We start from the raw sequence: 24912 nt of genomic DNA, 5'->3' as shown, positions 1-24912 counted from the left end.
AGATCCAACCTCCCTCTGAGGATACAGGCACGAGTGCCTACCGGCCTGCACCCACACCCTCACCTCCGCTGTCCTCGGCCCCATCCAGCAATGTCTCTCAGCGCAGCGTCCAGACGTCGCTAGCGCCACTGTTTGAGCGCGAGCGCAAGTACGCCGCCACGCACCCGCACGCTCAAGCGTTAAACGTGCACATTGCCAAATTGATCAGCCTGGAGATGCTGCCGTATAGGCTTGTGGAAACGGAGGCTTTCAAAAGCATGATGGCGGCGGCGGCCCCGCGCTACTCGGTTCCCAGTCGCCACTACTTTTCCCGATGTGCCGTCCCAGGCCTGCACGACCACGTCTCCCGCAACATTGTACGCACCCTCACCAACGCGGTTACTGCCAAGGTCCACTTAACAACAGACACATGGACAAGCACAGGCGGGCAGGGCCACTATATCTCCCTGACGGCACATTGGGTGAATTTAGTGGAGGCTGGGACAGAGTCAGAGCCTGGGACCGCTCACGTCCTACCTACCCCCCGAATTGCGTGCCCCAGCTCGGTGGTGGTATCTGCGGCGGTGTATGCTTCCTCCACTAAACCACCCTCCTCCTCCTCCTACGCAACCTCTGTCTTGCAATCAAGATGTGTCAGCAGCAGCACCACGTCGCCAGCAGTCGGTGTCGCGCGGTGTGGCAGCACAGCGGTGGGCAAGCGTCAGCAGGCCGTGCTGAAACTACTCAGCTTAGGAGAGAAGAGGCAGATGGGCCACGAACTCCTGCAGGGTCTGACAGAGCAGACCGACCGCTGGCTTGCGCCGCTGAGCCTCCAACCGGGTATGGTCGTGTGTGACAACGTCCGTAACCTGGTGGCGGCTCTGCAGCTCGGCAGTCTCACGCATGTGCCATGCCTGGCCCATGTCTTTAATTTGGTGGTTCAGCACTTTCTGAAAAGCTACCCACACTTGTCATACCTGCTCGGAAAGGTGCGCCGGGTCAGCGCACATTTCCGCAACTCCAAGACGGACGCCCCATACTCCTGCGGACCCTGCAACATCGGTTTCATCTGCCAGTGCACTGATTGCTGTGCGACGTGCCCACACGGTGGAACTCTACGGTCCACATGTTGGCCAGACTCTATGAGCAGCGTAGAGCTATTACGGAATACCAACTCCAACATGGGCGTTGTAGTGGGAGTCAGCCTCCTCAATTATTTACAGAAGAGTGGGCCTGGTTGGCAGCCATCTGCCAGTTCCTTGGAAACTTTGAGGAGTCTACCCAGATGCTGAGCGGGGATGCTGCAATCATTAGCGTCACCATTCCTCTGCTATGCCTCTTGAGAAGTTCCCTGCAAAGCATAAAGGCAGACGCTTTGCACTCGGAAACGGAGGCGGGGGAAGACAGTATGTTGCTGGATAGTCAGAGCACCCTCATGTCTATATCTCAGCGCGTTGAGGAGGAGGAGGAGGGGGAGGAGCATGAGGAGGAGGGGGAAGAGACAGCTTGGCCCACTGCTGATAGTACACGTGCTGCTTGCCTGTCATCCTTTCACCGTGTATGGCCAGAGGAGGAGGAGGAGGAGGGGGAGGAGCATGAGGAGGAGGGGGAAGAGACAGCTTGGCCCACTGCTGAGGGTACACATGCTGCTTGCCTGTCATCCTTTCAGCGTGTATGGCCAGAAGAGGAGGAGGAGGAGGAGGATTCTGAAAGTGATCTTCCTAGTGAGGACAGCCATGTGTTGCGTACTGGTACCCCGGCACACATGGCTGACTTCATGTTAGGATGCCTTTCTCGTGACCTTCGCGTTACGCGCATTCTGGCCACTATGGATTACTGGGTGTACACACTGCTCGACCCACGGTATAAGGAGAACCTTTCCACTCTCATTCCCGAAGAGGAAAGGGGTTCCAGAATGATGCTATACCACAGGGCGCTGGTGGACAAACTGATGGTAAACTTCCCATACGACAGCGCTAGTGGCCGAAGGCGCAGTTCCGAGGGCCAGGTAGCAGGGGAGGCGCAGAGATCAGGCAGCATGTACAGCACAGGCAGGGGACCATTATCCAAGGTCTTTGCCAGCTTTCTGGCTCCCCAGCAAGACTGTGTCACCGGTCCCCAGTCAAGGCTGAGTTGGCGGGAGCACTGTAAAAGGATGGTGAGGGAGTACGTAGCCGATCGCACGACCGTCCTCCGTGACGCCTCTGCCCCCTACAACTACTGGGTGTTGAAGCTGGACACGTGGCCTGAACTCGCGCTGTATGCCCTGGAGGTGCTTGCTTGTCCTGCGGCTAGCGTCTTGTCAGAGAGTGTGTTTAGTGCGGCTGGGGGGAATCATCATAGATAAGCGTACCCGCCTGTCAACCGACAGTGCCGACAGGCTAACACTCATCAAGATGAACAAAGCCTGGATTTCCCCAGACTTCTCTTCTTCACCAGCGGACAGCAGCGATACCTAAGCAATACGTAGGCCGCACCCGCGGATGGAAGCATCGTTCTCTATCACCATCCAAAACGGGGACATTTCTGCTTCATCAATCTGTGTATAATATCCCTCCTCCTCCTCCTCCTGCTCCTCCTCCTGAAACCTCACGTAATCACGCCGAACGGGCAATTTTTCTTAGGCCCACAAGGCTCAGTCATATAATTTTTTTAAACAATGTTTTTACGTTTCAATGCTCATTAAAGCGTTGAAACTTTCACCTGAACCAATTATCATTTTAACTGGGCTGCCTCCAGGCCTAGTTACAAATTAAGCCACATTAACCAAAGCGATTAATGGGTTTCACCTGCCCTCTTGGTTGGGCATGGGCAATTTTTCTCAGGTACATTAGTACTGTTGGTACACCAATTTTTTGGGGCCCTCGCCTACAGTGTAATCAAATGAATTTTTAGCCCACCTGCATTACAGCTGATGTTACATCCGCTGTGTTGGGCACTGCAATGGGATATATTTATGTACCGCCGGTGGCTTCCTGGCACCCACCCATGCCGTGGGTCCACACGGAGTTGTAACTGCATGTGTCCACTTCTAAAGAACCCCAGTCTGACTGGGGCATGCACTGTGGGCCGAAGCCCACCTGCATTAAGCACGACATTACCTCAGCTGTGATGGGCACTGCAATGGGATATATTTATGTACCACCGGTGGGTTCCAGGGAGCCACCCATGCCGTGGGTGCACACGGAATTCCCATTGCGGAGTTGTACCTGCCTGTGACTATTTATAAAAAACCGCAGTCTGACTGGGGCATGCAGACACCTTGACAGAATGAATAGTGTGTGGCACATAGGTTCCCCATTGCTATGCCCACGTGTGCAGCTCCTGATGGCGGTGGCACAGGATTATATTTCTCATTGCTTCTGTACAGCATTGTGGGCTATCGCCCCGCCCCTTTTAAAGAGGGTCGCTGCCTGGCCGTGCCAACCCTCTGCAGTGTGTGCCTGCAGTTCCTCCTCATGGCAGACGCACTTATAAATAGAAATGAGGGTGGTGTGGCATGAGGGCAGCTGAAGGCTGCGCAGGGACAGTTTGGTGTGCGCTGTGGACACTGGGTCGTGCAGGGGGAGGTTGGGCAGCATGTAACCCAGGAGAAGTGGCAGCGGAGTGTCATGCAGGCAGTGATTGTGCTTTGTTGGAGGTAGTGTGGTGCTTAGCTACGGTATGCATTGCTAATGAGGGCTTTTCAGAAGTAAAAGTTGTTGGGAGGGGGGGGGCACTCTTGCCGCTATTGTGGCTTAATAGTGGGACCTGGGAACCTGAGATGCAGCCCAACATGTAGCCCCTCGCCTGCCCTATCCGTTGCTGTGTCGTTCCCATCACTTTCTTGAATTGCCCAGATTTTCACAAATAAAAACCTTAGCGAGCATCGGCGATATACAAAAATGCTCGGGTCGCCCGTTGACTTCAATGGGGTTCGTTACTCGAAACGAACCCTCGAGCATCGCGAAAAGTTCGTCCCGAGTAACGAGCACCCGAGCATTTTGGTGCTCGCTCATCTCTAGTGAACATATGTTTTTCCTCAGTATCTCTAAAGTAACCACGACTTCATAAGATTTTCCGTGTGAACACCAGATAAACACCAGTACCAAATTAACTCGGGTGAAGCCGGGTATATCAGCTAGTTATGTCATAAATAGGAAAAGTTAATGGGTCCCAACTCAATTATTTAACTATAAGCGCTAAAGAATTAGCATCCAAATTTTACGTACGGAATCAAATTTTCTCAGATCCTGATGTCATAGAAACATGAAATTTGGCATTAGCATTGATTATGTCATAAATAGGAAAAGCTAATGGGTCCCAACTCGATTATTCAATTCTAAGCGCCAAAGAATTAGCGTCCAAAGTTTACGTGCGGAATCTAATTTTCTCGCTTCCCGATGTCATAAAAACTTGAAATTTGGCACAGGCATTGATTATGTCATAAATAGGAAAAGCTAATGGGTCCCAACTCGATTATTCAATTCTAAGCGCCAAAGAATTAGCGTCCAAGTTTTACGTACGGAATCTAATTCTCTCACTTTCCAGTGTCATAGAAACTTGAAATTTGGCACGAGCATTGATTATGTCATAAATAGGAAAAGTTAATAGGTCCCAACTCGATTGTTCAATTCTAAGCACCAAAGAATTAGCGTCCAAATTTTATGTACAGAATCTATTTCTCTCACTTCCTGATGTCATCTATGTATATATAAATGAATGTGTCTGTCTGTCTGTCCGTTATGCATTACTACACCATTCATCCAATCACCATGAAACTTTGGGAAGTTGTTGAGTACACTTCTTGGAAGATTACTGGCATAGTACATCTATCCTACGATAGGTGGTGCGCGTGCGAGCGTCGTCGACAGTTATGCCCCCCAGACAAAAATTGTTTGATTTCCATCTTTAGCACGAGAGCAAAAGGCATTACGAGCAACGGGAGGCGTGTTCAACTACAAGATGATACATCCGCCGAACGTTGCGCTTGAGAATTGCTGCATATTGAGAATGCCGAGGTAAAATAAAGCTTTGCTGTGATTGGTTGCTATTTCTTATACTGCTGAGGTAACATGAAAGCTGCGCTGTGATTGGTTGTTATATATTATACTGAGGTAACATGAAAGCTGTGCTGTGATTGGTTGCTACTTCTTATACTACTGAGGTTACATGAAAGCTGCGCTGCGATTGGTTGTTATATATTATACCGCTGAGGTAACTTGAAAGCTGCGCTGTGATTGGTTGCTATATATTATACTGCTGAGGCAACATGAAAGCTGTGCTGTGATTGGTTGCTACTTCTTATACTACTGAGGTTACATGAAAGCTGCGCTGCGATTGGTTGTTATATATTATACCGCTGAGGTAACTTGAAAGCTGCGCTGTGATTGGTTGTTATCTAGATATTTAAAAATGAATGTATGTCTGTCTGTCTTCGCAGCAACGCGCGACGGGTAAGCTAGTATATATATATAAAAATGAATGTATGTCTGTCTGTTTGTCCTTTATGCGCTACTACACCATTCATCCAATCGCCATGAAACTTTGGAAAGTTGTTGAGTACACTCCTTGGAAGATTACTGGCATAGTATAACTATGGGTGTTATAGATTATAAAGCTGAGGTAACATGTAAGCTGCGCTGTAATTGGTTGTTATATATTATACCACTGAGGTAACATAAAAAAGCTGCGCTGTGATTGGTTGTTATATATTATACTGAGGTAACATAAAAAAGCTGCGCTGTGATTGGTTATCTAGATATATAAAAACGAATGTATGTATGTCTGTCTGTCTGTCTTCGCAGCAACGCGCGACGGGTAAGCTAGTCTTTCAATAAAACTGGAAGCATATCTTTCCTGCTTATTCTTGATTCACCCGTGTTCTCTTATTAGGATTCGGATTCCCATCTTGCTGTGACTCCTCCTCCTCTTTTTGTTTTAACTCTTTCACCAATGATCTTACCTCTGAATATAAATCCTCTAACCTCGGTGCAGTGGGTGGTTCCGGCGACATGGAAGGAAGGACGCCCCTCTTGCCACGTGACTCACTACACCCCCGCTGTGGAATTTCTGAATCTTTAATGGTTACCTTTTTATTTTGACACCCCTGTTTCTTATTCAGCCCCCTTTCCTGGTACATCCCCCACACGTCTCCTGTGCTTATACCATCTATTGTGTCTCTCATGGCCCCGTCTTCCAATAATGCAATGGACATTTTTCTAGTAACCCCAGCCTTATCGCCAGTACTCTGTTCCCCATCTCCGGTTTCTCTGGTATTGCTGGGGCCCCCATTCTCCTCGGTCTCCCAATCATCTGACCGCCTCCAGGACGGCTCCTGCTTCCTGCGCAGTCTGATCCACCAATAAAGTCATAATAACAGACTTGTACGCTGCGGGGTACATCTAATAATCTGTATCATTTCATCTGCATGTCCCACAATAATAGCTGTTGTCATCATCTCCTCTTTAATACGCTGAATACAATCTCTTAACCCTTTCCAATCCACTGTCTGACGTCTGAAGACATTATGATTTAATGCTGTACAGCTCCGATGTTGAAAAACGTCCATTGGGGTCATACATAGTAACATAGTAACATAGTTCGTAAGGCTGAATGAAGACAATGTCCATCTAGTCCAGCCTGTTTATCCTCCTGTGTTGTTGATCCAGAGGAAGGCAAAAAAAAAAAACCCCAAGAGCAGGAGCCAATTAGCCCTTTTGGGGAAAAAAAACTCCTTCCGACTCCCTAATGGCAATCAGACTGTTCCCTGGATCAACCCCTAATAGTTCCTACCTGCCTGTATACCCGGATTAACAAATAATCTTAGATTTATAGCTTATAATATCCTTTCTCTCCAGAAAGACATCAAGTCCCCTTTTAAACTCTTCTATGGATCCTGCCATCACCACATCCTCAGGCAGAGAGTTCCACAGTCTCACTGCTCTTACAGTAAAGAACCCCCTTCTGTGTTGGTGATGAAACCTGCTTTCCTCTAGACGTAGCGGATGCCCTCTTGTTACCGTCGCGGTCCTGGGTATAAGCAGATCATGGGAGAGATCCTTGTATTGTCCCCTCATGTATTTATACATAGTTATTTGGTCGCCCCTTAGCCGTCTGTTTTCCGGGGTGAATAATCCCAGTTTTGGTGCCTCTCTGGGTATTCCAGTCCCGTCATTCCATGTATTAGTTTAGTTGCCCTTCTTTGAACCCCCTCCAGCACTGTAACATCTTTCCTGAGCACCGGTGACCAGAACTGTACACAGTATTCCATGTGAGGCCTGACAAGTGCCTTATATAATGGAAGGATAATGTTCTCGTCCCTTGCCCCTATACCTCTTTTGATGCACCCCAAAACTTTATTTGCCTTTTCAGCAGCTGATTGGCATTGGCTACTCCAGTTTAGTCTATAGTCCACTAGTACCCCCAGGTCTTTTTCCATATAACTTTTCCCTAGTGGTACCCCATTAAGTGAATATTGGTAACATCCATTTTTGCTGCCCATGTGCATAACCTTACATTTATCAACATTGAACTTCATTTGCCATTTTTCTGCCCAACCCCCCGGCTTATCCAGGTCTGTTTGTAGCCGCACATTGTCCTCCGTTGTATTAATTATTTTGTATAATTTTGTGTCATCTGCAAATATTGAAATTTTGCTGTGCAGCCCCTCTATCTACTGTATATTGCCAGCCTCTCTGCTGTCACAGCCTATCCAATGTGTCAGCTCATGCAGTACTGGCTTTAGCCAGCAGATAGTGCCATTGTATAACAGCAAAAAAAAGAGTAAGCCCCCTAGGAAAACCCGGATACAAATTGGATTGGAAAGGGTTAATGTTAACCACTGTCTATCACAGTGACAGACAGACTAAAATATAACTTTTATTCAAGACTAACATAAAATAATGACTTGGGCTAAGAACAAGACAAACATAAAGACAGAGAATATTACAGATAGGTGGGTATATGGAGTTATTAGAATCACCCCACCTAGGCTATGATAAAGACGAGACTGAAGAGTCGCTAGTGATGCATCAGATAGTCCGTAATTTAATGAGTAGAACCACGGGTATCAGATATAAGTCTAAGAACACTTTGGTACTGGAGCAAAATTGCTCAAAAAACGTCTGGAGATCGCACTGGTTTAGTCGTCACTTACGATTAATCAATCCAATGGTCACTAAAGCGGGGCCGCAGTACCTAAAAACTATAAGAAAAGTGTCACGCATCAGTGTAGCGACCGTCTGTAACAAAGTGGTCACATTCGGATAGGTTGATGATCACAGGATTTGATAGTTACTTAGCCAATAATATGATTTGAGGAAACCATAAAAGTGCCTCAAGTATTTGGCTCAGAGTAGTATCAGTCCATATCATTTGGAAAGAACGGTAAGCTCTCTTTAGTATAAGTATAGCTCAATATGCAACTCATATAACTCAAGAGAGAAGAATGGATGACCTCTCTTTATGTGAAAGGGTGATTACTGCTCAGGAATAATTACTGCTCGTAGAAATATGATTACTTGCTCAGGAATAATTACTGCTCAACGCGTTTCCCTACTAGGATTGTTGGTAGTTCATCAGGAGCAATTGTATGAGTTATGCCATACCATATGACCGGTTCATTGGGTTGAAAACTCAAGAGAAAGAGAGAGAGAGAAAGTGCCACAATCGTGTTTTGAGACACGAAGGGTTAAATACTTTCTGTCAAATTTTGAGAAAGTGCCACAATCTTGTTTTGGGACACGAAGGGTTAATTACTTTCTGCCAGATTTTGAGAAAGTGCCACAATCGTGTTTTGGGACACGAAGGGTTAAATACTTTGTCAGATTTTGAGAAAGTACCACAATCGTGTATTGGGACATAGAGGGTTATATAATCTGTCAGGTTTTTGTTGGTGTGGTCATGCAGGCTCGTTAGGAGATGTGCAGGAGATATACTGATTTATAGAGAAATACTGCACATCAACTAACCTCAAAGAATTGAAATGGGATCAGAACTAGAAAGTAGGGATTATTCAGGACCCATACTTCATCATCCAATAATCTTTGAACAAGGTCGCTAAATAGCGACATAATAGCGGTCTGCAACCTGTTCATATAATAAGCTCTATAGATATATAGTAGCCTGGGACTAGGCTATCAAAAAAGAAATAGAGTTCTAGGCTACATAGAGCTTTTTTCAGATCCCTTTCATTCTATCAAGGTCTCTAGGCTGCGCATAGTAGCATAAGCAGAGCGGTGTCTGTGCTGCCTAGATATGAGACCTACATCCAACACACAGAAGTGGTAGAGCCTGGAGCCCTGATGGTGAGCCCAGAGTGCTGCTACTGATATACCAAGAAGCCCTCCCCTAAAGGGGGTTGGTGTGGAGAGTCAGCCAATCAGATGTTATAGTGGGAGGGGTTAGGACAACTCCACAGATCTAAGGGAAAACAGGGAAAAGAAGTCCGTTTATAATCTGCTGTTTGGCCCAAACTGGGTGTATTAGTGAGGACAAATGTTGCAGCAGCCTCCCTCATAGTCTGATCGCCCGTATGTACACATGGATCTTTACATTTTACTTTAGAAAGATCGCTACCGGTGATCCGCCACTGCGCACTGCGCGCGCAGCGCTGTGACGTCATCACGTCAGTCATGTGATATGGTACGTCCTGACGTTCTGTTGTGTCACATGATCGGCTTCATTCAAAGGAATAGCTTATTAGAAGCAATGTAGATTGCCATGGCAATAGCGGTCATGTGATCTGCACTGCCCAGAAGACACATGAGTGAGACTGGGATGTATATAGTGCAGATTAATTAGATGCTACAGCATAGAATACACAGAATGCGTTTAGTGAGGATTTATTGGATGTTAGTTATAAGACACAGAAAGAAGTTTATCTAAATATATATATACATATATACACACATATACAAGTACTGTGTATCGGTAATGGTTATTTTAAGGCTACGTAATGTAGAAAGAGTCATGCATATACTGCATAAATCTGATAATTAGATGGTTTGAAGAACAACCGATGAACGTAGCATCTTAGATATTGCTCACTTAGCGCTATGACAAGGAAGAATCACATAACGTAACAATGGGCTGATTTTTGAATTCCTTTGTAAAACGGCACTCTAAATGCGTGATAAAATCAGAATATTGGTATTCTCATAATAGAGCCAATGACTGATAGATGCCGGCTGTATAATCAAAGAGAAGAAGGATTGGCTATAGAGGGATTACAAAAAGCAGTTGAAACAGATTCTCATTTAAGCCACTAGGATTAACTGTATTCAGTCGAAAAATCCATGCTGCCTCTTTGCATAGGAGTTTTTTGTCCGTATCACCGCGACGCCCATGAGTCCTGATAATTTCAATCCCTTGAAATTTCAGTTGTTTTGTATCACCATTGTGGAATTTCCACATATGGTCTGCTAGGGGGGTCGACTCATGGCGTCTGATGTTCCCTAGGTGATCGAGAATTCTGCGACAAAACTGTCGAATTGTCTTGCCCACATAGTTCATGGGGCAAGAACATGTGGCAAGATAGACTATGTTTTGTGTTCGACAGTTAATGAAGTCTCTGCATGAGTAAACTGTATTAGTAGATGATGACTTAAAAGTATTACCACGCAGAATAAAAGGGCAAGCGAGGCAGCCCTGGCATGGGAAGCTACCTTGGGGCTTGCTAGAACCAAGCCAAGTAATTTGCCTTTCATCGGGAGGGAGGTGACTTTTCACTAGATGGTCTTTTAAATTATGGCCACGGCGGAATGTTAAAGATGGTCTTTCGGGAAGAAAATCATTAAGGTCTTTGTCGCGTTTCAGGATATCCCAATAGTAGTTGAGGATATTCCTTATTTGTATCGAGCAAGTGTCGTAAGTGCCGATAATTCTGGCTTTATTGTCCAAGGAACGGATCTTAGGTTGAAGGAGAGTAGTCCTTTCTTGAGATGATGCAAAGATAAATGCTTGGTCGATGACCTTTTTGGGATAATTGCGATTTTTAAAGCGATCATACAATTTTTTACTTTCCATTTCAAAACTCGAATTATCCGAACAATTGCGTCCGAGTCGCAGAAACTGACCTTTTGGTATGCCACGTTTTAATGGTGCAGGATGGAAACTGTCCCAGGTAAGTAGGCTGTTTGTCGCCGTGGACTTACGGAAAAGAGAGGATGTTATCTGTCCCGATGGATCTTTTTTAATTTGAAGATCCAGAAAGGACAGCGTAGTGGTATTAATTTCCGAAGTAATCCGAAGATTCAGATCATTATGGTTTAGATGATCAATGAATACCTCAAGGGACGACCGATCTCCATTCCAGAACAGGAGCACATCGTCAATATAACGTATCCACAATGAGATGTTATCTGACCCCATGATGTTATCACTGTTGAAGATCCGTTCCTCCCACCAGCCCAGGTACAGGTTAGCATACGATGGGGCACAAGGAGTCCCCATCGCGGTGCCCCTGAGCTGGTGGAAGTACTTGGCTTCGAACAGGAAAAAATTGTGGTTTAGGATAAATTCAAGGAATTCCAGGACACATTTGTTATGCATATTGTATAAAGGTCCTCTTTGATTCAGAAAGAACTCCGTCGCCTTAAGACCACCTTGGTGGGGGATGGAGCTATACAACGATTCAATGTCCAACGAGGCCATAATTGTGTCTGGATTAACAGTAGGGCTCCAATTTGATTTAGTCAGACAAAGTTCTGCCCCTGTGATTCTCTAGTCTGTTTCTATGGCAGGTTTTCTATCGAAAGATCTAAATTCTGCACTTTGGCTCACCGATGCCGGTTCTGTATTCTCAGAGGGAGAATATAGGGCACAATCAAAGGATAGTTCAATGCAAAAAAGCTTTAAGGATCTAACCACCTATTATAGAGAATACGTTCGTAACTGGTGGGAGGTTCAGGGACTTCAGAAGTACGCAGAAAACCAAATTGTTCCGAGAGGTCTACGTAACCCCATACGACCTCCTAAAAGACTCCAAAATCCCGAATTCTTAAAGAAATGGGAATTGGAATCTACGCAGTCGTCATTACGCCTGATTAATCTCCTATTGGAGGAGGAAAAATCCACCCTAACACATAACCAAAAACGGTTGGAGGACCAGATAGAGTCTGTAAAACGCTTTCAGTCTGATCCGGAATTTTCAAACAAAGAAAAAAATCTGCATTCAAATATCGAAAAATTCACGAATCAGATAAAAGAAAGAAAACACCTTCAATTTAGTCGTGATCTCCTGGATTTCAAGGAGAATCGCGCATATACTGAACAAAACTCCAGATCGGAGACTGATATCAGCTCTTCTGAACAAGAACTATCAGAAAGCGACTATACATCCTCCAATCGCCCATACCAACGAAAGAATCGAAACCGATTCACCCCACACATTAGAGGTAGGGGAAGAGGCAGAAGACCAGCAGAGGGGAATTTCTCCGAACCTCCAATTTCCCACTATTTTTTACGGGGGAGACGAGATATAACAGGCCAACAATGACAATAAGTAATACTGTGACCCATCATCCCTCAGTTCTCTCTGATATTCCGATCTCGGCCAATCAAGGAAGTTCTTTAGGTTTAGATCTTTCTAACTCCAATGGTCCTCCAATTGAAGACAAGCTACAAATTGTCAATCTGTCAGGATATCATCTTAATAAACAAGAGACAGAACTATTGGAGAGGGGGCTGTCCTTCGTCCCCACGACCCGCTTTGATCCGTTCGTGTGGACGAAGGACATCTCCCTCTTCACCCGAAAATTACGTTGGAGGAAACACTTTATTATTAAAGAAAGAGAGGAAATGAAAGAGCTTGGTTTGGATCTTGCTGACTTGCCAGCTATTCAAGCTCTAGAAGCCCTAGAAGATGAAAATCTAAGACCTATTGGAACTGGACCCTTTACAAATCTCAAACCAACCAGTCGAGCGAATCCACCATCTTTAAATAGTCCAGAAATAGACATATTCGAAAAATTAGTCCTTAAAGAATTAAAAGCATTGAACCCTTCAAAATTTACTTGCCCTAATCTTACAAAAGGAGAATCTCTTGCTCTAAAAAATCTTGAAAACAATAAGGCAATAATCATAAAAGCTGCCGATAAAGGCGGGAATATTGTTATAATGGATCGGGAACAATACGTAGGCATGTGCCAACGTCTGTTGAGTGATACATCTACTTACGGCATGTTGTCCCACGACCCGACAGACAGCTTTTCACGTGACTTACAAAAAATATTAAAAAAAGCCCTAGAGCTGGGATGCATAGACAACACTGAATATCAATTTCTGTATCCCAAAAAACCGACTACAGCTACCTTTTACGCACTTCCTAAAGTGCATAAGGGCCTCAACCCACCCAGGGGACGGCCGATCGTCTCGGGGGTTGACAACCTTACCCAGAACTTGAGCACATACGTTGACAGGATACTTAGACCCTTTGTATCATCTTTACGATCATTTGTCCAGGACACTATGGACGTCCTACGCACCCTAGATGGCCTTACTGTTAATCCAGACACAATTATGGCCTCGTTGGACATTGAATCGTTGTATAGCTCCATCCCCCACCAAGGTGGTCTTAAGGCGACGGAGTTCTTTCTGAATCAAAGAGGACCTTTATACAATATGCATAACAAATGTGTCCTGGAATTCCTTGAATTTATCCTAAACCACAATTTTTTCCTGTTCGAAGCCAAGTACTTCCACCAGCTCAGGGGCACTGCGATGGGGACTCCTTGTGCCCCATCGTATGCTAACCTGTACCTGGGCTGGTGGGAGGAACGGATCTTCAACAGTGATAACATCATGGGGTCAGATAGCATCTCATTGTGGATACGTTATATTGACGATGTGCTCCTGTTCTGGAATGGAGATCGGTCGTCCCTTGAGGTATTCATTGATCATCTAAACCATAATGATCTGAATCTTCGGATTACTTCGGAAATTAATACCACTACGCTGTCCTTTCTGGATCTTCAAATTAAAAAAGATCCATCGGGACAGATAACATCCTCTCTTTTCCGTAAGTCCACGGCGACAAACAGCCTACTTACCTGGGACAGTTTCCATCCTGCACCATTAAAACGTGGCATACCAAAAGGTCAGTTTCTGCGACTCCGACGCAATTGTTCGGATAATTCGAGTTTTGAAATGGAAAGTAAAAAATTGTATGATCGCTTTAAAAATCGCAATTATCCCAAAAAGGTCATTGACCAAGCATTTATCTTTGCATCATCTCAAGAAAGGACTACTCTCCTTCAACCTAAGATCCGTTCCTTGGATAATAAAGCCAGAATTATTGGCACTTACGACACTTGCTCGATACAAATAAGGAATATCCTCAACTACTATTGGGATATCCTGAAACGCGACAAAGACCTTAATGATTTTCTTCCCGAAAGACCATCTTTAACATTCCGCCGTGGCCATAATTTAAAAGACCATCTAGTGAAAAGTCACCTCCCTCCCGATGAAAGGCAAATTACTTGGCTTGGTTCCAGCAAGCCCCAAGGTAGCTTTCCATGCCAGGGCTGCCTCGCTTGCCCTTTTATTCTGCGCGGTAATACTTTTAAGTCATCATCCACTAATACAGTTTACTCATGCAGAGACTTCATTAACTGTCGAACACAAAACATAGTCTATCTTGCCACATGTTCTTGCCCCATGAACTATGTGGGCAAGACAATTCGACAGTTTCGTCGCAGAATTCTCGATCACCTAGGGAACATCAGACGCCATGAGTCGACCCCCCTAGCAGACCATATGTGGAAATTCCACAATGGTGATACAAACCAACTGAAATTTCAAGGGATTGAAATTCTCAGGACTCATGGGCGTCGCGGTGATACGGACAAAAAACTCCTATGCAAAGAGGCAGCATGGATTTTTCGACTGAATACAGTTAATCCTAGTGGCTTAAATGAGAATTTGTGTTTCAACTGCTTTTTGTAATCCCTCTATAGCCAATCTCTCTTCTCTTTGATTATACAGCCGGCATCTATCAGTCATTGGCTCTATTATGAGAATACCAATATTTTGATTTTATCACGCATTTAGAGTGCCGTTTTACAAAGGAATTCAAAAATCAGCCCATTGTTACGTTATGTGATTCTTCCTTGTCATTGCGCTAAGTGAGCAATATCTAAGATGCTACGTTCATCGGTTGTTCTTCAAACCATCTAATTATCAGATTTATGCAGTATATGCATGACTCTTTACATTACGTAGCCTTAAAATAACCATTACCGATACACAGTACTTGTATATGTGTGTATATATGTATATATATATTTAGATAAACTTCTTTCTGTGTCTTATAACTAACAACCAATAAATCCTCACTAAACGCATTCTGTATATTCTATGCTGTAGCATCTAATTAATCTGCACTATATACATCCCAGTCTCACTCATGTGTCTTCTGGGCAGTGCAGATCACATGACCGCTATTGCCATGGCAATCTACATTGCTTCTAATAAGCTATTCCTTTGAATGAAGCCGTTCATGTGACACAACAGAACGTCAGGACGTACCATATCACATGACTGACGTGATGACGTCACAGCGCTGCGCGCGCGTGCGCAATAGCGGATCACCGGTAGCGATCTTTCTAAAGTAAAATGTAAAGATCCATGTGTACATACGGGCGATCAGACTATGAGGGAGGCTGCTGCAACATTTGTCCTCACTAATACACCCAGTTTGAGCCAAACAGCAGATTATAAACGGACTTCTTTTCCCTGTTTTCCCTTAGATCTGTGGAGTCGTCCTAACCCCTCCCACTATAACATCTGATTGGCTGATTCTCTACACCAACCCCCTTAGGGGAGGGCTTCTTGGTATATCAGTAGCAGCACTCTGGGCTCACAAACATAATGCCTGAGCTCACCATCAGAGCTCCAGGCTCTACCACTTTTGTTATTTTATCTGAATGTGTGTGTGTTGGATGCAGGTCTCATATCTAGGCAGCACAGACACCGCTCTGCTTATGCTACTATGCGCTGCCTAGAGACCTTGATAGAATGAAAGGGATCTGAAAAAAGCTCTATGTAGCCTAGAACTCTATTTCTTTTTTGATAGCCTAGTCCCAGGCTACTATATATCTATAGAGCTTATTATATGAACAGGTTGCAGACCGCTATTATGTCGCTATTTAGCGACCTTGTTCAAAGATTATTGGATGATGAAGTATGGGTCCTGAATAATCCCTACTTTCTAGTTCTGATCCCATTTCAATTCTTTGAGGTTAGTTGATGTGCATTATTTCTCTATAAATCAGTATATCTCCTGCACATCTTCTAACGAGCCTGCATGACCACACCAACAAAAACCTGACAGATTATATAACCCTCTATGTCCCAATACACGATTGTGGTACTTTCTCAAAATCTGGCAGAAAGTAATTAACCCTTCGTGTCCCAAAACACGATTGTGGTACTTTCTCAAAATCTGACAAAGTATTTAACCCTTCGTGTCCCAAAACACGATTGTGGCACTTTCTCTTAACTCTTTGTGTCCCAAAACAAGATTGTGGCACTTTCTCAAAATTTGACAGAAAGTATTTAACCCTTCGTGTCTCAAAACACGATTGTGGTACTTTCTCTCTCTTTCTCTTGAGTTTTCAACTCAATGAACCGGTCATATGGTATGGCATAACTCATACAATTGCTCCTGATGAACTACCAACAATCCTAGTAGGGAAACGCGTTGAGCAGTAATTATTCCTGAGCAAGTAATCATATTTCTATGAGCAGTAATTATTCTTGAGCAGTAATCACCCTTTCACATAAAGAGAGGTCATCCATTCTTCTCTCTTGAGTTATATGAGTTGTATATTGAGCTATACTTATACTAAAGAGAGCTTACCGTTCTTTCCAAATGATATGGACTGATACTACTCTGAGCCAAATACTTGAGGTACTTTTATGGTTTCCTCAAATCATATTATTGGCTAAGTAACTATCAAATCCTGTGATCATCTACCTATCCGAATGTGACCACTTTGTTACAGACGGTCGCTACACTGATGCGTGACACTCTTCTTATAGGTTATAGGTACTGCGGCCCCGCTTTAGTGACCATTGGATTGATTAATCGCAAGTGACGACTAAACCAGTGCGATCTCCATACGTTTTTTGAGCAATTTTGCTCCAGTACCAAAGTGTTCTTAGACTTATATCTGATACCCGTGGTTCTACTCATTAAATTACGGACTATCTGATGCATCACTAGCGACTCTTCAGTCTCGTCTTTATCATAGCCTAGGTGGGGTGATTCTAATAACTCCATATACCCACCTAACTGTAATATTCTCTGTCTTTATGTTTGTCTTGTTCTTAGCCCAAGTCATTATTTTATGTTAGTCTTGAATAAAAGTTATATTTTAGTCTGTCTGTCACTGTGAAGGGCTCCAATTTGATTTAGTCAGACAAAGCTCTGCCCCTGTGATTCTCTTCTCCACTGTCTACCATCAGAAGGCCAATCAGCTCCCCTGGGATATTTCTTCTTACACCCCGGGGCTGCTACAGCTAGCACATTTGTTAACCCTTCTTGTTCCACATTAGTGTAATCACAGAATGCTGTTTGGACATTTGGTTCATTACTAAGGGTGATAAGCTTTTTCACATCTTGTACATCCACGTTAACCCCTGACGCTCCCTGATCATACAGACGGACCATACAAGCTATTAAACCTTCTCCTGACTTCTGCTGAAATCTACCAATAAGATCAGTTATTTCTTGTTGAGAAGTCCTCTATGGTGTTGGTAATTTTAGTGTTTATCTGGCCATCATCATGAGTATCTACCTGCTTTCTCCTAACAGCTGGTTTAGCCTCTATAGTTGGGGGATCTATTACCGTGTGTTCATTAACCCCTCATCATCCTCTTCACTGCTGCTAGTATCCCATACATCTCCGTCCCATTTATCAGGGTCCCATTTAACCCCTTCTTCAGCGATGGCCAAAGCTACTTTCCTTGTATTTCCCTTGTCTTGTCCTACTCTTATACTGAGCCCCTCGTCCTGCTGCCTTCTCAGCCACATTCTGATACCCGTCACATCTATCCATAATCAGCTTGCTCTGACACTGTGTGATATTCGGTGCTCTCTGCCTCACACAACCGCTTCTCTAATCCTTGCACCAACATTCGCTCTCTCTCTTCTCGTTGTATACGATAAGCTGCTAACATCATCCATCCCCGTCGGCACACATTCAGAAAATCCTTTTCCTTCCTCAATGTGACTTTTTGCAAACACTCCACCGCACTCACTGGTCCTGCATCCTTCAAACACTTTCCCCATGATCCACTTAAACCCCCACATTGTGACCACTCAGCAGCCGCAGTACTATAGGGAGCCCGCTCCCAACCGGGGATCCCAACAGATTCATTTACAACCTCCTTATTCTTAAAAAGAGACATTTTACACAACATCCCACTATATTTCCATATTATTGAAAGAATTCTTAAATTTCCAGATTATCGGAATGTTACTAAACATCAAGCACTGAACCTTCTGCGTATCCTGTTCACAGCGCCATTTATGTTTTGCCAACTGGAAAGCCACATGTTCAGATACGGCTTTAAAGAAGGACAAGGGGGCGGATACAACAAAATGTATTAATACAAACGAATAAATGATAAAAATGAAACAAATTAATATAAAAACAGGTGATTTTGTATAAACATATTGTAACCAATTCTTAAACAATAGTTACATCAGCGCTCCCATCACCAAGAGCCGGAGGTATACTGATCTGCTTTGTGCATCAGCTGGAGAAGCAACGGCGTAAAGTCGGAGAACAGGAGGCTCCTGGGAACCCCAATATGAGAGGACGTTCCCCATCACACGTCCCAATGCTTCTGACTCCCCACCACCCTCTCCTGTCCTTTATACCTGATATGACAGAGAAAAGGAGGCTCCTGGGAACCCCAATATGAGAGGGCATCCCCCATCACAGGCCCCAATGCTTCTTTCTCCCAACCACCCTCTCCTGTCCTTTATACCTGATATGATTTATGGCTTGAATATCTGTATCACAAACATCAGTGCATGGAGCTGTTCATTCTGAGAAGGTCCCAATCTGAGAGACTAGATCAGACAAACAAGACTGAATCTTAAGACAATGGCAGCACCCAGCTCCAAGTATACATGAGGCTCTAGTTCAGTCTGAGGACAATGGCAGCACCCAGCTCCAAGTATACATGAGGCTCTACTTCAGTCTGAAGACAATGGCAGCACCCAGCTCCAAGTATACATGAGGCTCTAGCTCAGTCTGAAGACAATGGCAGCACCCAGCTCCAAGTACACATGAGGCTCTAGTTCAGTCTGAAGACAATGACAGCACCCAGCTCCAAGTATACATGAGGCTCTAGTTCAGTCTGAAGACAATGGCAGCACCCAGCTCCAAGTATACATGAGGCTCTAGTTCAGTCTGAAGACAATGGCAGCACCCAGCTCCAAGTATACATGAGGCTCTAGTTCAGTCTGAAGACAATGGCAGCACCCAGCTCCAAGTATACACTAGGCTCTAGTTCAGTCTGAAGACAATGGCAGCACCCGGCTCCAAGTATACATGAGGCTCTAGTTCAGTCTGAAGACAATGGCAGCACCCAGCTCCAAGTATACATGAGGCTCTAGTTCAGTCTGAAGACAATGGCAGCACCCAGCTCCAAGTATACATGAGGCTCTAGTTCAGTCTGAAGACAATGGCAGCACCCAGCTCCAAGTATACACTAGGCTCTAGTTCAGTCTGAAGACAATGGCAGCACCCAGCTCCAAGTATACATGAGGCTGTAGTTCAGTCTGAAGACAATGGTAGCACCCAGCTCCAAGTACACATGAGGCTCTAGTTCAGTCTGAAGACAATGGCAGCACCCAGCTCCAAGTATACATGAGGCTCTAGTTCAGTCTGAAGACAATGGCAGCACCCAGCTCCAAGTATACATGAGGCTCTAGTTCAGTCATAAGACAATGGCAGCACCCAGCTCCAAGTATACATGAGGCTCTAGTTCAGTCTGAAGACAATGGCAGCACCCAGCTCCAAGTATACATGAGGCTCTAGTTCAGTCTGAAGACAATGGCAGCACCCAGCTCCAAGTATACACTAGGCTCTAGTTCAGTCTGAAGACAATGGCAGCACCCAGCTCCAAGTATACATGAGGCTCTAGTTCAGTCTGAAGACAATGGCAGCACCCAGCTCCAAGTATACATGAGGCTCTAGTTCAGTCTGAAGACAATGGCAGCACCCAGCTCCAAGTATACATGAGGCTCTAGTTCAGTCTGAAGACAATTGCAGCACCCAGCTCCAAGTATACACTAGGCTCTAGTTCAGTCTGAAGACAATGGCAGCACCCAGCTCCAAGTATACATGAGGCTCTAGTTCAGTCTGAAGACAATGGCAGCACCCAGCTCCAAGTATACATGAGGCTCTAGTTCAGTCTGAAGACAATGGCAGCACCCAGCTCCAAGTATACATGAGGCTCTAGTTCAGTCTGAAGACAATGGCAGCACCCTGCTCCAAGTACACATGAGGCTCTAGTTCAGTCTGAAGACAATGGCAGCACCCAGCTCCAAGTATACATGAGGCCCCAGTTCAGTCTGAAAACAATGGCAGCACCCAGCTCCAAGTATACATGAGGCTCTAATTCAGTCTGAAGACAGTGGCTGCACCCAGCTCCAAGTATACATGAGGCTCTAGTTCAGTCTGAAGACAATGGCAGCACCCGGCTCCAAGTATACATGAGGCTCTAGTTCAGTCTGAAGACAATGGCAGCACCCAGCTCCAAGTATACATGAGGCTCTAGTTCAGTCTGAAGACAATGGCAGCACCCAGCTCCAAGTATACACTAGGCTCTAGTTCAGTCTGAAGACAATGGCAGCACCCAGCTCCAAGTATACATGAGGCTCTAGTTCAGTCTGAAGACAATGGCAGCACCCAGCTCCAAGTATACATGAGGCTCTAGTTCAGTCTGAAGACAATGGCAGCACCCAGCTCCAAGTATACACTAGGCTCTAGTTCAGTCTGAAGACAATGGCAGCACCCAGCTCCAAGTATACATGAGGCTCTAGTTCAGTCTGAAGACAATGGCAGCACCCAGCTCCAAGTATACATGAGGCTCTAGTTCAGTCTGAAGACAATGGCAGCACCCAGCTCCAAGTATACACTAGGCTCTAGTTCAGTCTGAAGACAATGGCAGCACCCAGCTCCAAGTATACATGAGGCTGTAGTTCAGTCTGAAGACAATGGTAGCACCCAGCTCCAAGTACACATGAGGCTCTAGTTCAGTCTGAAGACAATGGCAGCACCCAGCTCCAAGTATACATGAGGCTCTAGTTCAGTCTGAAGACAATGGCAGCACCCAGCTCCAAGTATACATGAGGCTCTAGTTCAGTCTGAAGACAATGGCAGCACCCAGCTCCAAGTATACATGAGGCTCTAGTTCAGTCTGAAGACAATGGCAGCACCCAGCTCCAAGTATACATGAGGCTCTAGTTCAGTCTGAAGACAATGGCAGCACCCAGCTCCAAGTATACATGAGGCTCTAGTTCAGTCTGAAGACAATGGCAGCACCCAGCTCCAAGTATACATAAGGCCCCAGTTCAGTCTTAAGACAATGACCATAGATCACAAGACTCTATAGACAATGGTGGTAGAACTACAAGACAATGGTGACACTGTGTGCAGATACTAACATGGTCTCCAGCAGGTCTATAGGACTCATTTCTACAGTCAGGGGCGTAACTATAGGGGATGCAGTTGATGCGGTTGCATCCGGGCCCAGGAGCCTCAGGGGGCCCACAAGGTCTCTCTTCCCCATATAGGGAGCCCAGTGTTATGAATAAAGCATTATAGTTGGGGGCCCTGTTGCATATTTTGCATTGGGGCCCAAAAGCTTCAAGTTACGCCTCTGTCTACAGTCCTTATAATGTATACATTGGGCATCCATGGCTCTATGGATACAAGATGCAGGGCTACAAATGGCCCATTATATTTGCATCACACCCACCAGAAGCTCCTGTGAGGGGCTCAGGCTCTAACACCATAATGGACCCCTAATAAAACAGCCTGAAGGTCCAGCAGAAGACAATTTCACATGGAGCTGCCTTTAGGGCCAATAAGATCTCCTATTATGTCTTATTGATGAGAAGTCCTCTGTGCACCGTGAGGACGAAAATACTCAACAGTAGACAAGCACATTTATTGCACACAGAGGGGGCGGAGCCTTATAATAATCTCTTCTTGAGGAATGCTGTGATCCCCATGAAAACCCTCCTATAAGCCAATCATAAAACACTATGTTGACTGTAGGCCCCACTACAAGTCACTATGGATGGCCCATTTATGTGATGGGAGCTCAGAAGCCTCCTGTATATACAAAGATCGCCATAATAACAGTCTACAGTGAGCTCCCCCTAGTGGTGGCTGCAGGAACACAGAATCTGCAGGGTCTATGCAGGGGATTTGGAGCTCTGTATCAGGGAAGTAGAGCTCTGACCCCTTTAAGGTATGTAAAGTTCCACATTCATAGTATATAGCAGAGGTGTCATCCTTCTGGCACAGGTGAAGGTGGCACCTGATAGAAGGGTCTGCAGAAATACCCCCCCCCCCCACACACACACACACACTCCCAAAGAAAGGAAGACAGTAAGATGTTACCAAAAGACTTCATCTCCTTCAGCGGCAGCTCAACAAATCTCAGGTCCGCATAAGTCACAGCCTCCGACATCTCTGTACCGATCACCAGCAGACAGCGCTGAACTCAGCAGTGAAGTGTAATGTAGAGAGCCGAAAAGGGAAGGAAATGGGCTAAAAATAATACTGAGTGCTTTACATACAGATGTATACATTATATACATCACCACCTGTAGGCTGAGAATAATACTGACTATATTATAATCCACAGGCAGAAAAGGGAGAAGAGAAAACAAGGGGATCTGCTATCTTGGCCCTAATTCTTACCAACAGGGAGGGAATGGCTGAGGAAGTAAGGGTGGCTGGGACCTTAGGAGGCAGTGATCATGATATCCTTGGATGTTGGATAACAAGGGGAGGAAGACCTGAGAAGACTCAGACCTCAAGGTTGGATTTCAGAAAGGCAGATTTCAATGAACTCAGAAAGAGGAAGAATCCAATGGCTGGATGTTCTTAAGGACAGAAATGTCCAAGAAGGTTGGGAAATATTGTGAAATGAGATTCTCAGAGCACAATCGTTACCAATCCCTAAAAGAAGGAAGAATGGGAAGCATTTAAAGAGACCCGGATGGATGAACACAGAACTTGCACACTGTTACCATGCGGCAGTTGCTGGTCTTCCCAGGGCGGCAGTGTGCAGGGTCCCATAGTCGGGGCACATCCCCCGGCTTGTTGTCCGGCTGCAGGGAACGCGGGTGCCCGGCTGGCATGGGCGGCGTGCTGCTGGTGGGGCGCGCGCACCTGTGAGTGCAGCTGACGTGCACGAGCTCCCTTTTATTATTTTCTGTTTGGAGTTGGCTGTCTCCCTCTCTCCGCCCCTGGGCAGAGGCTTTTGTTTAAAGGTTGAGCCGAGACTGGCAATCACTGCCAGTTATTGGTTTCCCTCAGTGTGCTAGCTAGTCTGCCTCTGTTGGTCTCCTGCTTCTGTCATCTTGTCTGCTATACTTTGTTATTATCTGCCTGTTTTTTCCTTCTGCCTCTGTTCTGCTTATTATTGTTCGTGTTGGTTATTTTCTTTTGCCTTTTGTGTCAGTATTCTACCCTTTCCATCCAGGTACACCACCTTCCCTTTTCGGTCCTTAGTGAGAGTTGGGACCGCTGCCAAGTTGCCTGCCTGGGGTTAGCCAGGAATGGAGGCAAGCAGGCAGAGACAGGGGTTGTGTGTGAGATCTAGGGCACCCGGGCTGGCGTATCATGGGTAGTATACTGTAATACACACGTGTTTAAGAGGAAGAAAAATATGTTTATCAAGTGGAAAGAGGGGGAATAGCTAAAGAAGAATATAATGGGGTCTGCAGAAACTGTAGGGCAAGTGTCAGAAAAGCTAAAGCTGATAATGAATTGAGGCTTGTAAGAGGCCAAAAGCAATAAAAAGGATTGGGGGTTGTGAAAAAGAAAAGAAAAGTCAAAGATGCTATTGGAGTCTTCCAAGGTGAATTAAGAATAATGTTGAGAAGGCCGAACTTTTCAAATTCCTATTTTGTATCTGTTTTCTCTCAGAAAGTAGATGTAACATCAGCTGATCTTCCTTGTGCTATTGGGGGAATAAAAGAATGCAGGCTATATATATGCAAAGAGATGGTGAGGGAACACTTAGCTAAGGGCTCATTCACCTGGGCGTAAGCATGCAATGCTGCAAGTCTTCCGCAACATTGTACACATTACAGCCCATATGCTCTGCTGGTAGAGGTTGCATATGGGCTGCGATTGGCACTGCGCATGCCTGGGAATCTGATGTCATAAACATGCGTAGTGTGATTTTTTTTTTATTTCAAATTTCCAATTCTGTTCAGTTCAGGATGCGTATCAGAATGCGGCCCATATGCAATGCACGTGTATGGACATTGTTTCATACTTAGCCCATTCAAGTGCTGCATATGTTAATAGAGCATGCTGCGATTTCTCCTGCTTATTGGTATGCAGTGCCCACAGACAGGTGTGAATGAAAGAATGAAAGTCCATTGACTTTAATTGCCTCCATTTACCATGTGTTATACGCGGGAAATACGTGTGCATAACATATAGTGACACTACGCCTGTGTGAGCCCTAATTTACATGAATCCAAGTGTCCGGAGATAATTGCTGAACCACTCGCCATAATCTGTGAAAATTCCTGGAGAACAGGAGAAGTTGCTGAAGATTGTAGAAGGGCCAGAAAGGTGGATCCAGGAAAGTACATGCCTGTGAGCCTGACTTCTATACCTGGAAATATTGCTGAACAGATTATTAAACAACATGTATATTATAATCTACAGGCGGCAG

General features: G+C 45.1%; 1 protein-coding gene across 1 annotated transcript in view; it reads right to left on the bottom strand.

Annotated features, from left to right (window-relative positions):
* The window catches only part of LOC136627220 (B-cell differentiation antigen CD72-like), a 102148-nt gene extending 79416 nt beyond the window's left edge, over window positions 1-22732 (bottom strand). The window contains exon 1 of the mRNA XM_066602150.1: window positions 22614-22732. Within this exon, the coding sequence (XP_066458247.1) occupies window positions 22614-22683 (70 nt within the window). The 5' untranslated portion in view covers window positions 22684-22732. The remainder of the gene's footprint in view (window positions 1-22613) is intronic.
* Window positions 22733-24912: the final 2180 nt, after the last annotated feature.

Source organism: Eleutherodactylus coqui, chromosome 5, assembly GCF_035609145.1.
Source record: "Eleutherodactylus coqui strain aEleCoq1 chromosome 5, aEleCoq1.hap1, whole genome shotgun sequence".
In the NCBI taxonomy this organism is placed as follows: domain Eukaryota; kingdom Metazoa; phylum Chordata; class Amphibia; order Anura; family Eleutherodactylidae; genus Eleutherodactylus; species Eleutherodactylus coqui.
The sequence above is the reverse complement of the archived record's forward strand: the minus strand, read 5'-3'. Positions and strand labels throughout refer to the sequence as shown.